Below are 16,153 nucleotides of genomic sequence, written 5' to 3'. Positions count from 1 at the left end.
TATTGTTAATATAAGAATGTTGATCGGTGCAGCTAAAACATTTGAGAATGTTATTTAAAGTTAAAGTTAAATGAAAATGGTGTTGTGATATTACTGTATTACTGTTTAATTTTATACAAGGGTAACACCTACATAGTCGTGAACATTCTTTGCTCTGTAAGAGACTATGCTTATTTTTGCTGTTGGTATTGTTAGAATACACTGGTTACCTCACAAGGTCATCACTGGTAAAATCAAATGTTAGAAATTTACGAGCATGTGGCTCTTTGGATTACATTCATTCAAATTCATTGTTTTTGCTACAAAAAGTTTGAAATGCATCAAAAGAGAAGACTAACTAAAGTGGCTAAAATGGAAACTAAAATTTGGTATTACATAAGGTATTGTCTTGGCACTAGCCTTTACTTTTAAAGGTGTTAGACATTTTTGTGCCAAAGGTAAATCTGGAATTAAGTGAACTGAAACTGAACTACACTGGATCGTGATCAAAACTTCTCAGTGCATTAACAGCAAACACAAAAGCCTGTCCTAACCAGGCTGGTTTAAAGCTGCTCTGTTATGCAAACATGCAGAGAGCAAAGGGAAACTGGGAGAGACCTACCAAAATAATAATAGACCATAAACTGCTGCTGGAGAGGTTTTCTGGAATCCCAGGGGTCTTCATTATTTTCCCAGATGCTATTACCTCCACATAATTATGTTGCCTCTTCAAACAATCAGTTAGTTATTTGAGCAAATTCCACATTTTACCTCAAAAGAGACACAGAGCTTAAAACTGTGAGTCCTGGTTTGAAGTGGGTCTCAAACAGAAGCTCATGCATAGACATGAAGGCAGCACTGGTGCTAAATACGTGGGATAGGCCGACATAATGATTCTATAATGTAATGGAATTTGTTCATTCAATATTCACACTAATCTAATTTATAAATATGGAGCCTCACTAGATAAACTTATCAGCTGTGATGTTGACAGAGAGAGTTTGGTGGTAATGTGTATCCATCTTTCCTCCTCAGCAGTTCCGTTTAGGATTGAAAAAAAAAGAAGCTATATCAACTCCTTTTCTTTTCATCCTCTTCCTCTTCTCCCTAAGTCCCTCTTTACTTCCTCCTCCCTTTTTCGCCCCATTCTCACAGTTCTGCTTCATCCCAGCATCCCCTGACTGCTTCACACCCCTTCTCCCGTCACAGACACACACACCTCTGTCTCCCCCTGCTTATCTCCTCCCCCAGAGTGAGGGATCAGAGTGGTGAGGGTCTAGCTGAGGGAGTAATGAGGGGTTGGAGCTGAGAGCCTGGCAGGGTGCGATCTGCACTGTCACACCGAGGGGGAAGGGGGGTCAGAGATAACATGCAGCTCCCTCACGTGTCAATCAAGGCCTCTACCCAGCGCCTGCACGCATACTCTCACATGAGCAGCACCTATCGAGACGTACAAGGAAATACTTACAGAAAAAGCACACAAAAGTCATCTACACACCAACACAAACCCCCTCACCCCACCCGCAGAAATCTCAAATAAACGCTGGAACAAATCGTTGCCAGAGCTGACAGCACAGGCAATAGACAGCACGCTCAATCACATGCTCTCACAGGCCACCGTTCCATTTAAAATGACTGCCCATTTTCTGTGTTTCTCTCTGATGTGACGAGTTGAAGGCAGAAATACAACTTATTCAAGTCTGAAAGTGGAACATCAGTTCACATTTCAAACCAGACGCCTCCTACAGGGGCTTCTTACGACAATGGAAACAAATTCCAGGAAGAGCGGGCTGACAATCACGCTGGACTGAACAAAGGTCTTGTAACAATCGTCCCATAATCTGCTCCTGCAGCGAGCCTAATTAGCCTACATAGCGAAACAGGCACAGGACAGGAAGCACCATGGTGGCAGTGGTGGTGGTGGTGGTGGTGGTAGCAGACATCATGTACCTTGACAGCTCCTCAACATAGCACAGAATGAAGAACAAAAGTGTGTATTTACAGTGGAAACACATGGAAAAGTACATTTCCTGTGAGTCTTTCTGACAACAGTGTTGTGTTGTTTGGAAGCTTTTTAACTCACCACTGTCTGGTGGTTGACTTGGATCACCTCATCACCTGCATGGATCTTCTTACACTGGTCTGCTGGAGACTGCGAGGGCAGGAGGACAGAAAAGGACAGCGGGAACACATTTAGGAAAGACTGAAGCATGGATTTATTGTCATAGTGGAATATGAGACCATAAATTGTGGCTGGTGAAGTGTCGAGCTTCCGACTAAGTGAAATAAAAACTCACATTCTCTGTGGTTCCAGTGATGACGTGGAGTCCATCATATGTCGATTTGATATACATCCCCTGAAACACAAGCACGTACAGGCAGGGGTGGAGGATTTAGTATTACATGGAGTATAAAGATGACTATATTTTGCATCTGTGAATCTGTGTTGGTGGGTGGGTGGGCCAAAGTAAAAGACTGCAACTTTTGACTTGGACTCTAGTCAGATTTGGGTCACAAAACTGAGGACCTGAGACTTAACTTTACCAAATTTAACAGATAAGAAAACTTAAGAAAATAACAACAACAGTGTCTTGGCTTTTGTGCTGATTCCGTTTCTGGGACTCTACTACTCTACACCATTTTATATATAGATATATCCATCATTTGGTGTTTTGCTAATGTTGGTGAAGTACATCTGTCTAACCATCAGCCGGGTTGACTTTGTTGGTGTATGATTCACATTATTTCCATACTCATCAAACCATTCGGTAACCCCTCATGCCCCATACAGAAGTTTTGACTCTGTAAAGTAAATAATTAACTACGACAGCGAAAGGCAAGCAGTGCATATTCGCACACCATGAATATTTAACTATTAGCGCTATGCATTGAAGAGACTTGGATTCAGTTATGTAAATATGCTATTAACAGCTTTAAAGGAGAATGCTCAAATCATGGGGAAAAAGAGTCCAATTTGAGTTCAAATGCTGCTTTACTTATGAAGACTCGTGACTTCACTTGTAATTGTCCCCACAGATGTGAGACTTGATATTACAAGATTTAAGACTTGATTTAAACTTTCCCCAGAACATTTAATTGATTTTTAAGGGAGTGGAACAAAATGAAAACACAAAACTGACATATCAATCAACTAATTAATTAATTAATTATAATGCTGTTTTGTTGTTGTTTGCAAACTTTTGCTTATTTACACATCCAGTAGGCATGGAGTAACATCAGCATTACTTTTCTGTTGTTACGTTAAGTCAAATATTAACTGACATTTTAGCTCTGGTTTGGTCTGCACCAACTGCTGAAAGAGATATCAGGTTCTTTTGGTCCTAACTGTTCCACTGTGTTCACCAACCAGCTAGCTGCTCACTCTCTGTTGAAGCACTTGGTAAGTAAAGAGCTGTTGATGCTAACGTTAGCTACATAGCAATAGCAAAAAAATTACATGTAGCACCTTTAAGCCTTAATATTACCAGAAAGGACCTTTAAAACAAAAACACTGAGCTAAAAGACGCTAAAATGCTCCATAGACCCGAGTGGAAAAGTAGAGCTGGGCGAAAATACTCCATGGATTCATTGATACAAGTGACCCCTTTCACATTATAAATAGTAATTAATCCATTCTTTTGATTTGGTGTATGTTTATGTGTATCCTTACCAGCCCTTCGCTGGGCATAATGCTGGTAAGGTGGACCACCTCCAGATGGGCAGACTGAGAGACCAGAGAGTCTGATGACAGAGAGATGATGTGGTCACATATCCCTGCTAAGGTCTTACACTGGAGGTAAAGAGAGCAGAGGGAGAAAAAAAGACAGGAAAAGAGAGAGAGAGAGGAAGAGGGAGTGACAAAAAGAGAAAGACAGAAAGTTATTGAGATTGGTTTTGGTCCGCGAGGGATGCCGTGACCTAGCTGGAGGAGGTGAAACAGAAATCATTTCATCAGATTGTTCCACATCGCCACTTCCATCACTCCAGCACACAAACTGTTTCCTGTCACAGTCTGTCCACAGGCATGCCCACAAGACACCGTCACAGACAGAACAACACATCACCGATACCAGACAACCCCGAGGTGCCCACATGACATTTTCTAACATCTAAATTACAGAGCACAGATTTCATTTGTTGTTATCTTTGCATTTATTTTTTGGAAGACAAGGTCTATTTTTGCCATCACATCAACTAAACAAAACCAGACACATTATAGAGAGGATGGATTATCTGTGCTGTAATTTTTTTATACTGCACCTATATTCCTAATACATATTACCCCATTCAAGTGCATCCAAGCAAATTCACCAAACAAAAAACATGGCTTCACCTTGCCTTTGTTCTAAATAAACCTTGACTGTTTTTTGGGCTATTTATCTGTGTGGTCATGCATGCAAGTTCATTTATCATCAGCAACATCTCTGCCTTCTAATCTTGGCTGACTGACTGCAGTGGCTTTACAGAGACTGTTATGCTGGTTATCCTGCCTCATTGCATCTCTGCTTAGTGCACACATGCATGCAAACACAAACACACACACACATACACGCTGGAATGTAACAAACATACATGCAAGAAAGTATACAGTATGTTCTACATTCACACAAGCTGCATGACAGTGATGAACTCTGTATAAAATAATCTTCTGATCTCAATCTTAATGAGCAATTACTGGATTATAGTTCTTCAGTTATAGATCTTCAACACACACATGTATGACGTACAAGCACTCACACACACCGATGCACACGCACATCATAGCTCAGAGCCTATGATTCATTCAGTGTGCGAGAAAAGGTGGAGAATCTTCAGTGAGCCGGCTATGTGATTCTTATGCTCTCTCTCTCTCTTCTTCTGTCTCTCTTACTGTCTCTCACTCACACACACATTCGCAAACACATCCTCGTACAGCTATCTTTGTGGGGACCTCCCATTGACTTAATGCTTTCCCAGGCCCCTTACCCTAACCATCACAACTGAGCACATAACCCTAACCCTACCCTAATTCTAACCCAGTCTTAATTCCCAAACAGCCATTTAAACTTGTGGGGTTCAGCAATTAGGTCCCCACAAAGCTATCAGACCCCACAAGTACAGTGGGCTCCCAGTTTTCAGACCCCACAGTTATAGTAAAACAAGCCTACACACACACATAAACACGCACACACTTCCACTTGACACTTTCTGGGTCATTTATTTGAACATTACACTGCCTGTTTCTGTTTATTCAGAGCTATTATGCATGTACACATTACGTAATGGGATACCCGGAACACCAACCAATTTTGACATTTTGAACTTTAATTTGAGAATGAGAAAAAAAGAGGAAATCTATCTAATCCCGCCTATAGAGTTTTGAGTAGCATGTGAAGTTCCCAGCTGGAAACCACAGCAAGTGACAATGCTGTGGCTCTGGTTGTGTCCCGCTTTGATCATTGGACTAATACTCTTGGCCTGGGATTAACACGGGGCCGAGAGACAAAAGGCCAGTCACCAGGGTGGAGACCCTCAACTCCTCTAGCTCTGACACACCCAGCCATGATCTGACATGCCTCCAGGAGAATCAGAGCGCAGATTATAGGGAAGTTAACTTATGTGGCTGGCTGGCGTGAGATTTAAAAGCAGTCAAACAGAAAGCCAGACATAGTACGCTGCCAAATGGATTAAGCTCTGGCTGCACACCCCCACACCCACCCCCACCTGCCTCACCCACCACCTCTCTCATCCTTGTTCTCTATCATGCTTTCTTTCCTCATGGTCTCGCACCTTCTCCCTCATGCACACACGTTCACATTGCTAACACGCACACACACTCCAAGCACGATTTTGTAACTATTTGTCCCCACATCTGTGAGCATACGCACACAGTAGCAAATAAAAACCTGAACCGAGACACAGAGAAGGATGGAGAGAAGGAGGGAGAAGGGGAGTGGAAGAAGAGAACTAGAAAAGCACAGAGGTGGGAGGGAGAGTCCGGAAGGAAAGGGGGAGAAAACAAGGGAAAGGGAAAACACACAACTAGGACAGTCTTATGTAATTCCTCTCATCCTTATGCATGCATGCACATAAAAACACACACACTCATACACACTTCATGCTCCATCAGACACACAGACTCACACATGCTCATATCTTATCGCTCTTCTCTCTCTCTCTCTCTCTCTCTCTCTCCCACACACACACACAAAAACACACACACACACACACAGACACACACACACACACACACACACTATCCCTGTCCATCTGATTGCTGCAGGCTGTAGTCTAGAGGAGAGCAGAGTAGCAGTGAGTTTTGCATTATTGAGCAAAAGCTGACAAACGTACAACTACCACTACAGTAGCTACAGCAGAGCTGACCCGAGCATTGAACAGTCTCTGAACCCCGTGCTGGATTCACACTGGCTGGGAGACTTGAACATATATGTCTGTCTAGATCAACATCCACACACATTAGATCTATTATGTGAATGACACCACTATCACATCTGTACTGTAAATATGATGCTACAGCCACAAGATGATTAGCTTACCTTAGCATAAAGCATGGTAATGGGGGATATATATATATATATATATACATATATGATTTTAACAGAATTTGCTTCTACATAACATTTCAAATAGATTGTGCACTGAATAACAGAGAAAAGACACTTCTTTACTTTGAATTTAAGTTTTTTATTTCACAAAAAAATATTTAAAACAAAGTGGAACTAGATTTTATATCACTGAAATGACACACTGGACAGGTTAGCTATAAAAAAGTATAGTTTAGAAATAAATTACATACAGCATCATTCTGTGTTAAGCATTTATTTCACCATCCTGTGTGTCCCATGTTTGTTCCCCATGTGTGTTTGTGTGATTTAGTGGCTGTGTCACTTCACCTCCTCTGTATTAATTTCTAAAACACATAGTAAACAACAATCAGCAACAAAGCACCATCTAAAAACAAACACCTCCTCCTCTCTCTCTCATTCCCTTCACGCTGTCTCCCTATTTCACACATAAACCTCCCACACATAACAGACTTAGTCATGTGTAGCCTTTAGTCTGGCACCCAGGGTTTTTGTGTGTGTGTGTGTGTGTGTGTGTGTGTGTGTGTGTGTGTGTGTGCCTGCATGTATGTGTGTGTGTTTACACATGTGAAGAGCCATCTAAATATATATTATATTGTATACAATATATTTGAATTTGCCCAATGTCACTGTCCTGTGTCATTAACGGGCCTTTAACAGCTGAGGTAAACGACAGCTATGGTTCTATAACCAAACCGCTCAGGGGAGGGGGGAGTAATTCTGACAGGGGGGAACATCGCAGCATGGAGAGACCAACAAATCAAATATAGTCTTGTGATAAGTTTTGTTGATAGAAATATGTAATATATTTGTATTTTTACTATGTATTCTCAGAACACCTGATTTGAGTATTTTCTTCAGCATAAAATGCTCAAATATTTTTCTGTGAACTCCCCCCACCAACATTTTATTTGGTTTTCTCCACCTGACCTTGAATGGCAGCAGGAAGTGTCCCAATCCAACTGTCAGCCTGGATCAGACACTAGCTGCTCACTCGGTTTCACACATGGACACAGACAGGCCTCCGTCATACATGCACGCACACACACACCCACGCACGCAGGCACACACACAACACACGCACAGAAGCTAAATTGGAGCTTTCAAAAGGCCTCAGGCTTGCTTGCACTTTAACATGCACAATTCTGTGCCACAAATTCCCACAAAAAATACACAGTTCTCTGACGTGCACACATACACAAACACATACACACACACACTAAGAAAGCACAAACATACATAGGCAGTCACACACAAACTCACGCTGTCAATTAAAGGGATGGTTCCACATTTTAGTTTGCTGTCTTGCCAAGATTTAGATGAGAAGATTGAAACCACCCTCATGTCTGTTTAGTAAATATGAATCTCGAGAAATGGGCCAGTTATCTTATCTTAGCATAAAGACTGGAAACAAGGGGAAACAGCTAGCCTGCCTCAGTCCAAAGGTAACAAACTCAGCACATCAAGTTTACTCATAATTAAAAAAAAATCACCAAGCATAAGCTTATTTCCCAAAATGTCAAACTGTTCCATTAAAAGAACTAGGCCTTTGCTTAGATTCTGTGTGGCAGAGGTAAACTGTGAACTCTTGGAAATGGAATACTGCATACATAGGGGTGGTAATCTTGTTGTGGCTGTATACCTCTTCCTTGTTTTCCGTGATAAAAACTTTCAGTTACAATTCGACACTTTAAAACAGACACTTACCACATGGAGAATCTTATTCTCTGTCTCATACACAGTGCAATCCTGTAAAACGAGAAGAAGACAGAAGGGGGAAAAAGAAGAAAACGTGAGATGGGGAAAGCATCAATGTGAACATCCGCACAGAGGCTCAAATATCTCCAAATATAACAATGGGGAAAGAAGAAGAGAAATTAGAGATAGATGTCTTCTTCTTTTCCACTGGAGAACATCAGCAGTCAGCTATTTTATTTCTAACACTCCGCATTATGTACGTTACTTTATAATCCAGGCAGGCTAATACATGATGATTGACCAGTTTTGGACCTACTCTGCTGCTTGGAGCTTCATGAGCCTTCTCAGGATTCACAAATGACATTATTTGAAAATGACAGATTGTTATTTAACGATAGCTGATAGTTAATCTATTTCTGGGAAGGCAGCCCACTGAATCCACCAGATGTGCATGGTAGCAGTTAATTCATCTGTTTGATGCATTAGTGCGGGCGGCGCTGCCACCTTTGTCTGTCTCACTGCACCCTGGCAGCCACATGTTCATTTGGCCCATTGTGGACCTACGGTGGCCCCTTTCTCTTTGCTCTCCTCTGGCCCTTGTAAGAGGGGATGGGTGTTATCTGCTCGGCTCCAGGACTCACTCTGGGCACACGCACAAACACACTCTCACACACACTCTAAGCAGCCTCTTACAGGGAGGGCATGATGATGATCCAGGACAGCAGACATAGTTTCTGTCCAAACAATGAGATTTCTACAGTATTAGAGAGTGTGTGTGTGTGTGTGTGTGTGTGTGTGTGTGTGTGTGTGTGTGTGTGTGTGCACCTCCAGTTTTATTCTTAAAAAAGTGAATTTGTGTGTGTAAGTGTAGCAAATTAACAAGAGGGAGTAAGGTGGAGGGAGAGTAGAAGGAGGACAGGAAATGAAGAGATGAGAGACCCCTAGTTAATTCTCCATCAGGGTCCATAAGTTAAGCGGGGGACAAGGTTTAACAGTAAGTCAATGAGCACATTGCCTCAGGCTATCAGTGAGAGCTACTCGTCCCATCAGCCATGCTGCAAACAGCCTGTGGCAGTGGACATATGTTCCACTTGTAGTCAAATCTATAGAAATGAGCTACAGACCAGAGAATGCAGCTTCTGTATTGATGCTCCCAGTCCAAACCCACTTTGGTTTTGCCCTTTCAACTCAAACCCTGACCTCTAGTATATGGCTGTAATGAATATGGGCATGACGGACTGAGTGGTGCATCCATCCTATGTATTTATACTGTAATTGTGTGTAAGCACCTGTTGTACAATGGTAGTTAATTCTAGGCAGAGCTGCACGATGTTGTTCTTCAGTAATGAATACTCTGTCACACTGGCAAATGGAGACCTGAAACAGACACAAAAAGAAAGAAAAAACAGAGTTTATAATCTGACAAATGCATCTGACTCCTTATGATCTTATTCTAAATTTGGTTATCAAATGCTCCTCAGAATGGGAAATTGAGCATAGTGTTTTTCCATTGCAAGGTGAAATAGGACTCACAAAATCACACTTAAAGCACATAAATGAATGCGAGCAAAGAAAATTTGTTCATTCTGTGTTTTTAAAATAAAACTAAACCATTTTGAGGGAGGTACTTTTATTTTATATTGGTGTTTTCATTTCATTTTGTTCTGTTCATTTATTTCCTAAATGTGTGATTTTAAACGCTGTGAGGGGGCACAGAGAGAGAGAAATAAAAGCTGTTCTCTATTCCTCCAAGAGCACAGGAGCAACTGATAAAGACAAACAACAATATTTGGTTTTATATTGTAGTCAGGAGGCGACGCAACTCAGGGCTCTACTAAAGCTCAACATCTCTTTATTGTATGTGTATCTCTGCTTCATATGGGTCCATCAGCTGATATAAATTCATGACAACAAAACAAAAACAATTTTATGCTTGTGCTTGTATTCTTCATCCACCTATGACTTATGTTACTTTATTAAAGGTGGACACAACACAAACAGCTGATAATGTAATGCAGGCCAATACAAACTATCTCTGTGAAGTATATCATGTCGCATTAGTGCTTAAACTTTGTGACAGAGGGGGATTGCAAAGTGCTCCTGTAATTTTGTCCACTGCCTAAAATGCCAACACTGTGTACTTAAGTTAAGTTAAGTTAAGTTAAATTAAGTTAAGTTAAGTTAGTTAGTTAGTTAAGTTAAAAGATTGATACTACTCATATCTGTACATAACAGGAGACAATTAATTTAGTTTAAAGACTGGAAGTAGGGGGAAATAGCTAGCCTGGCTAGCTCTGGTCAGTCTTTATGCTGTGCTAAGCTAAATGGCTGCTTGTTGTTCATTCATATTTAATGGATTCATATGAGAATGGTATCAATCTTGTAATCCAACTCTTGGCCATACAGTCTACGCTCTTGGCAAGAAAACTAAGTGTGTCCCCCAAAATTCCCAAGTATTCTTTTAAGTTCTCAAAATTCCCAACTATTCTTTTAAGTTCTCAAGACTCAAGACTGTTTTAAATATAGCCCTAGACACATTTAGACACATTAAAGGCCTAAATTTATTTTAGGGCCTAAGGTGTACCTATCAAGCCAAGCTAGAAGGTTCTTGGCTGCACCAATCAGATCCACCACTGAGGTAAGGAAATCATTGGGTAGCCTCCGGGAAGCTCGTCCATCATAGTGTCCGCCCCTCCGCCGGCCCAGGATGAAGTTCTGGAGGTTCTTTGCTGAAGCATTTAGCTTGTGGGACAAAGTCCGGAGGTTCTCTGTCTCTAGGCCGTAGTTCTGGAAGACAAACAGAACAATTCATTTAAGAAGCAGAATTACAGTATATTTGTCTGATGTTCTTATACATCCATGGCTTGTAATTATTTGAGAGATATATTTTATCAAAGATTAAAGAAATAGTTAAAAATCTTAGGAAAATTAGTTAGAGGAGCCAGGAGGTGATTAGCCTAGCTTAGCTAGACTCAGACACAGGTAGTGACCTAGACGAACATGTGTTAATAGTGACCAGTGCAGTTTGTGTAGGTGTAGGTGTACCTTCCAGCTTTGAAGAAAAGTAGACTTCCTGTTACCCCATTTCCATCTTCACACTAGGTTAGTTAAGCTAGCCTGGCTGTCTTCAAAGTTCAAACTTATGCTTATTGATCAGTACCACTAAAACCACAAACCGTTGTTTTTATATTTCTGTTTGTATATGGATTAATCAAACACAGCACAAGCTGTGTTAGCAAGCCTTTCAAGGTGTTTAAAAAAAAAAAAAAAAAAAAACTTTGGAGCTAGCACTGCTAGCTATCTCCCTCTGCTTCTTGTCTGTGCTGAGCTAAGCTAATCCTCCTGGCTCTCACATACATAATGCACAGACATGGGAATGGTATTGATCGTATTATCTAATTCCTGGAAAGAATGCAATTTGTCCAAACTGTTGAATATTGAAATATTGAGCTATTTCTTTTTTTTAATCCTTCACACTGTATGTCGACAAACAAACTTTACAGTAGTATAAGTAACGTGACATTGATTCAACATCATCATCATGCAACATAAATTTTGAGATGGACACATACATATTTTTTTTGGACACTGGTCTTTCCTCAAGTTTATGTGTTGTGCAAGCTCAACAGTAAAAACCTTAATGGTAATTCTGAGTGGAGTGAACTGAAATTATAATTTTTATTATAATCTATTATAACTATCTCTGAGTAAACATTAGCATTGTTATAAAAAGTCAATCTCTGCACTAATACAAGAACACTAAGCTGGTTGAGTAGCCCATTACAGCACTGTGACCCTTTTAAATAAACACATGCACACACACACACACACACACACACATGCAGACCCACTGAGCCACATTGCGCTCAGTGTCCCAAGGCACCTCCAGTCATGTCCTGCCTGACAGAGCCTGATTCCTGCTGACACAAAGGCTACACACACACATATCCTTGTATAGTCAGATGCACAGGCTGAGCTAGACGTATCTATTCCTCCCCTGCCTCTAGATCTATTCTACACAGTCACGACCACAGTGACTACAAAGGAGAGAGGGTTTCACAGTGGTGGCAGCAGAGAGAGCGAGAGAGAGAGAGAAATGAGGGAATTGAGGAACTAAAGAGACAGAAGACAAGAGGGAGAGAGGGGAAGAGACAGCACCCAGCTATGCATCTCACTGAAACTGGGTCATGCATACACTATGTTCTGTATAATCTTCTCTATGCTGTGTGAACATAGACGTATACATGAACGTGGAGCGTACATGTTTGCACAGCTGTAATTAGGCTGTCCTATGATTCGATCTAGAGCTGTGTGCGGCTCTCTCCAGGGGACAGAGTGCTGAGATGAAGCGGGGGGGAATAATGCCCTGTGTCGACTGTCTGAATGACTTTGTGTGTGTGTGTGTGTGTGTGTGTGTGTGTGGAAAGGGAGAGAAATAATTTGAAGCAATGCGTGCATATGTCTGCCTGTGTGTGTCAAATCAATACAGTAAGAGGGCAATGCCATTAGAGCAACCCCCCCCCCTCCACCTTCATGTCGATGTGGTTGCCATAGCAGCTACGTGTGGAGTGGCCTCTCCTCTATGCTGATATTTCTATCACTGTCCACAGGATCAGATTCAAACATCATTTGTGAACTGTTTGGGCAAAAAGCAGAACTTCACATTTAATCCTTTTGTTTCAAAAGTAAAATATTAATGTGCCAATTGTTCCACTGTCAGTTCATATACACTAGTCTTAAACATAAGTTTTTGCAGGCCACTTAAGAGAGTGTATAACCTCTATTAATAAGAAGAATATTGATTGTATGTTGTTACTTTCAACTTGGAAGATCAGGGTTCAATGCTAAGGAAAAATATACAAGCTTCAGCGTATACTGTATCCAGTATGACCAGGTATTGAACCCCAGTGCTTTTGTGGTACAGTGGTAGAAGTGAATATTAACATTTTTTACAGGGTTTTCTTATTACCCAACATAAGCACAGCTATAATTTTCACCAGATTCAAACTGAAACCATTGTTTTTTTTTCCCTCCTTGATTTGAAGAAACATCTATTTTTAGTTAAATGAAAGTCTGAAATTATATTTTTTTTCAGCTGCTGAAAAACTGAACACAAATTATGAAGCTGAACATGGTTTGATGTGTTTGTAAAGACCATTTTTGTGTGAATTTTCAAAACAAAGTATTTTAATTTAATAAGTGTTACCCCTGAGCAATCAACAGCTACGGAAAAAAAAACATTTAAAATGCTGCCATAAAAGAAAACAGGCAAGAGGAAGGAAAGACTAAAACACATTTACAAAATGGAGACAAATATACATACACACACACCTGCAGATCAAACAAGAGTCTAGAGGCAAAGGAAATATCCTGAGTGAGTGAATGATGGGGGATGCTATTTCACAAACAAGGGTTAAAACCAAAGATAACATTCATCTTTTATTTAAGCTTTCCTATATGGAGCATCTGAGGAGTCCTGTTCAATTAGTACTAACTGTTCAAATGAGGATGGAAAGGACAGGAAATATGAATTATTGCCAACTATTTGATAACTTTGAAGTAACCGACAGGATTTTAAAATAAAAATTAGAGTCATGCAGGGTAGCACTGAAAAGGAACCAACATAGAAAGCTGACTCATCTGCGTGAAAGAGTTAGAGGAGGAGAGGAAGGCATGAATCACTTTGACAGAACAAAAGAGGAATTGGGACTTAGAAGTTAGAAACACAATAAAGCTACCTAATTATTATTAGAGATTATGCTGAGATATTTTAAGGGTTCTGAGAAGATGTTAAGACTTAAGTTGTTTGCAAGATGTTTTGGTCTGTTTGCATGGGTTTTCTTTCTGGTGCTCCAGTATGTCCAAACATATGAAGATGAGACTGATTAAAAAATTTTTTGTTTGTCTATGTGTTATCTCTAACAGACTGTTGACCTCGACAGAGTGTCTCTCTGCATTTTGTCCAGTATCACCAGAGAATGATACTATTCCTCTGGCACTGAAGAAGAAAAGAGAGGTTTAGGAACTGGATGGGGTTGTATCCAACAGAACATAAAGGCTAAAACATTATCAGCTGATCCAGAGGGTGCCAGAAGAAATTACAATTTGTGTGACAGGTTTCACAAAGTGAGGTAAATAGGTGCCAGTTAGATACAATCTTTGGGATACAAAGAGATCTCTAAAACAAATGATTACTTGCCTAAATCACTGCATCACATCTAAAAATATACTTTGCTTATGTATATATATTTTATTCTTTGAGTATTTTCATTTGCTCAGTTGTGACACTTTTTATGTAACTTCAAAACAATGACACCTATGTCTATGTCATTTATGCGTTTTTTCAATTCAGATATTAAGATGAGCTGTCAGTCATTCTGTTCTGTTATGTTATGCCCATTTCTCAGCACATCTTGCTGAGAATTCACTGCACACATAGAAACCTACTTAGCATAGATGCTCAGGGCAAAAACTCGATTGCATAGGCATAAAAGAGGGGACTTTTCCACATTTACAACGAGACTGAAAGCTCAGTCAGCGCTTGAAACTTGCATTGATCCGGGGCCATAGAAGCTCCTCTTTTTTACTGCAGGAAGACCAGAGAGTCATAATGGTTGAGCCAGGGGAACGGGGTTTTGCTTTCCTTATGATGGATTATATTGCTGACGACAGTGAATCTTCCTTTATTATCCAAATATTCACAGTCTACAGGAATTATATAGCTGTGTCCCTTTGTTAACTGGGGAGTTCAGTTATCCTTTCAAGGGTAATTCTCTTTTATTACAATTTGGGTCTTATTTTTGTAGTTTTGGTCATTATTTCTATCAGTTATGGTAAAAACATATGGTTTGTGCACTCACTGGGGTAATTGATGAGATCTGGGAACATGGCAATATCACTACAAGACAGACAACGTACCGCATACCCCAAATGGCTTTGCACAGGAAAACAGTGCATGCACAGCTATGGTCAAAGTTAAACCACGAAGACTGTAAACGGTAACTGAGTATTACAATGGTCAGTTTAGGTTAGAATTTTACTGTTCACCTTCAGTTTCTCTTACAAATTAATTTGGCTAACCTGAGGCTCGGTCTGATTGTTTGTCTGCTCGTTTTCTCCCCCAGAAGTTGGTTCCCCGATCTCAGTAATTAACATGCAGTGTTATTATATCTGATAGGAAAAATGGCTAAATCTACAAAAAGTAAGACCCAATTTGAAATAAACTGGTATTATCCTTTAAAACTACTCACAACTGTAGTTTTAGTGATTCAACTTGTCCTCTGGCATGACTAAAAGTAGGCGTGTGTGTGTGTGTGTGTGTGTGCATGTGTGTGTGCATGCGTGCGTGGTGTGTGTCCAGTTCCAGGACATATGGTGATTGCTGCTCTGGGACACTCATTCCCATGCTGGAACATTTGAATGAGAAGAGGTGCTGATTAGCACACACACAAGCATGTATGCATATACACAAACACACACACACACACACACACACACACACACACACACACACACTCTCAAACACATTCAAACCCCAACTAATCCAGCCATGTGTGCCTGGGAGATAAGGTGCATCCTGCATACTCTTTCTACATACTCTCTCTCACCCTTCCTCACTCTTTCCTTTCACTCCCCCTTCCTCTCTCCCTCTTTCTCTCTCTGGGAGAGTAGCACCTAATTCTCCCTAATTCCCTAATCCTGAGCAGGGCCACTGCACATACAGTCAGCAGTGACACACAAAGCAGGGCCCAAATGATAGAGGATTTTTCAAGCCATTTCTTGAGCCAATATCAATAACTGGTTGAAGAAAATAAACAACAACCAATATATAAATCTTTCTACCTGAGAGAATTTTTAGTGGTTGCATTATTCTTGGAAAGTTTTACTGAAAT

The 16,153-nt window shown here is 40.5% G+C and overlaps 1 protein-coding gene across 2 annotated transcripts in view; it reads right to left on the bottom strand.

Annotated features, from left to right (window-relative positions):
• The window catches only part of si:ch211-26b3.4 (connector enhancer of kinase suppressor of ras 2), a 55,161-nt gene that overhangs the window by 25,493 nt on the left and 13,515 nt on the right, over nt 1-16,153 (bottom strand). For both annotated transcript variants that reach the window (XM_018675436.2, XM_051072177.1), the window contains exons 3-8: nt 10,846-11,048; nt 9,551-9,638; nt 8,271-8,312; nt 3,650-3,769; nt 2,277-2,336; nt 2,063-2,131 (exon numbers count right to left, since the gene is read on the bottom strand). In XM_018675436.2, coding sequence (XP_018530952.1) covers nt 2,063-2,131; nt 2,277-2,336; nt 3,650-3,769; nt 8,271-8,312; nt 9,551-9,638; nt 10,846-11,048 — 582 coding nt within the window. The remainder of the gene's footprint in view (nt 1-2,062; nt 2,132-2,276; nt 2,337-3,649; nt 3,770-8,270; nt 8,313-9,550; nt 9,639-10,845; nt 11,049-16,153) is intronic.

Source organism: Lates calcarifer, linkage group LG8 (assembly GCF_001640805.2).
Source record: "Lates calcarifer isolate ASB-BC8 linkage group LG8, TLL_Latcal_v3, whole genome shotgun sequence".
NCBI lineage: Eukaryota > Metazoa > Chordata > Actinopteri > Centropomidae > Lates > Lates calcarifer.
The sequence above is the reverse complement of the archived record's forward strand: the minus strand, read 5'-3'. Positions and strand labels throughout refer to the sequence as shown.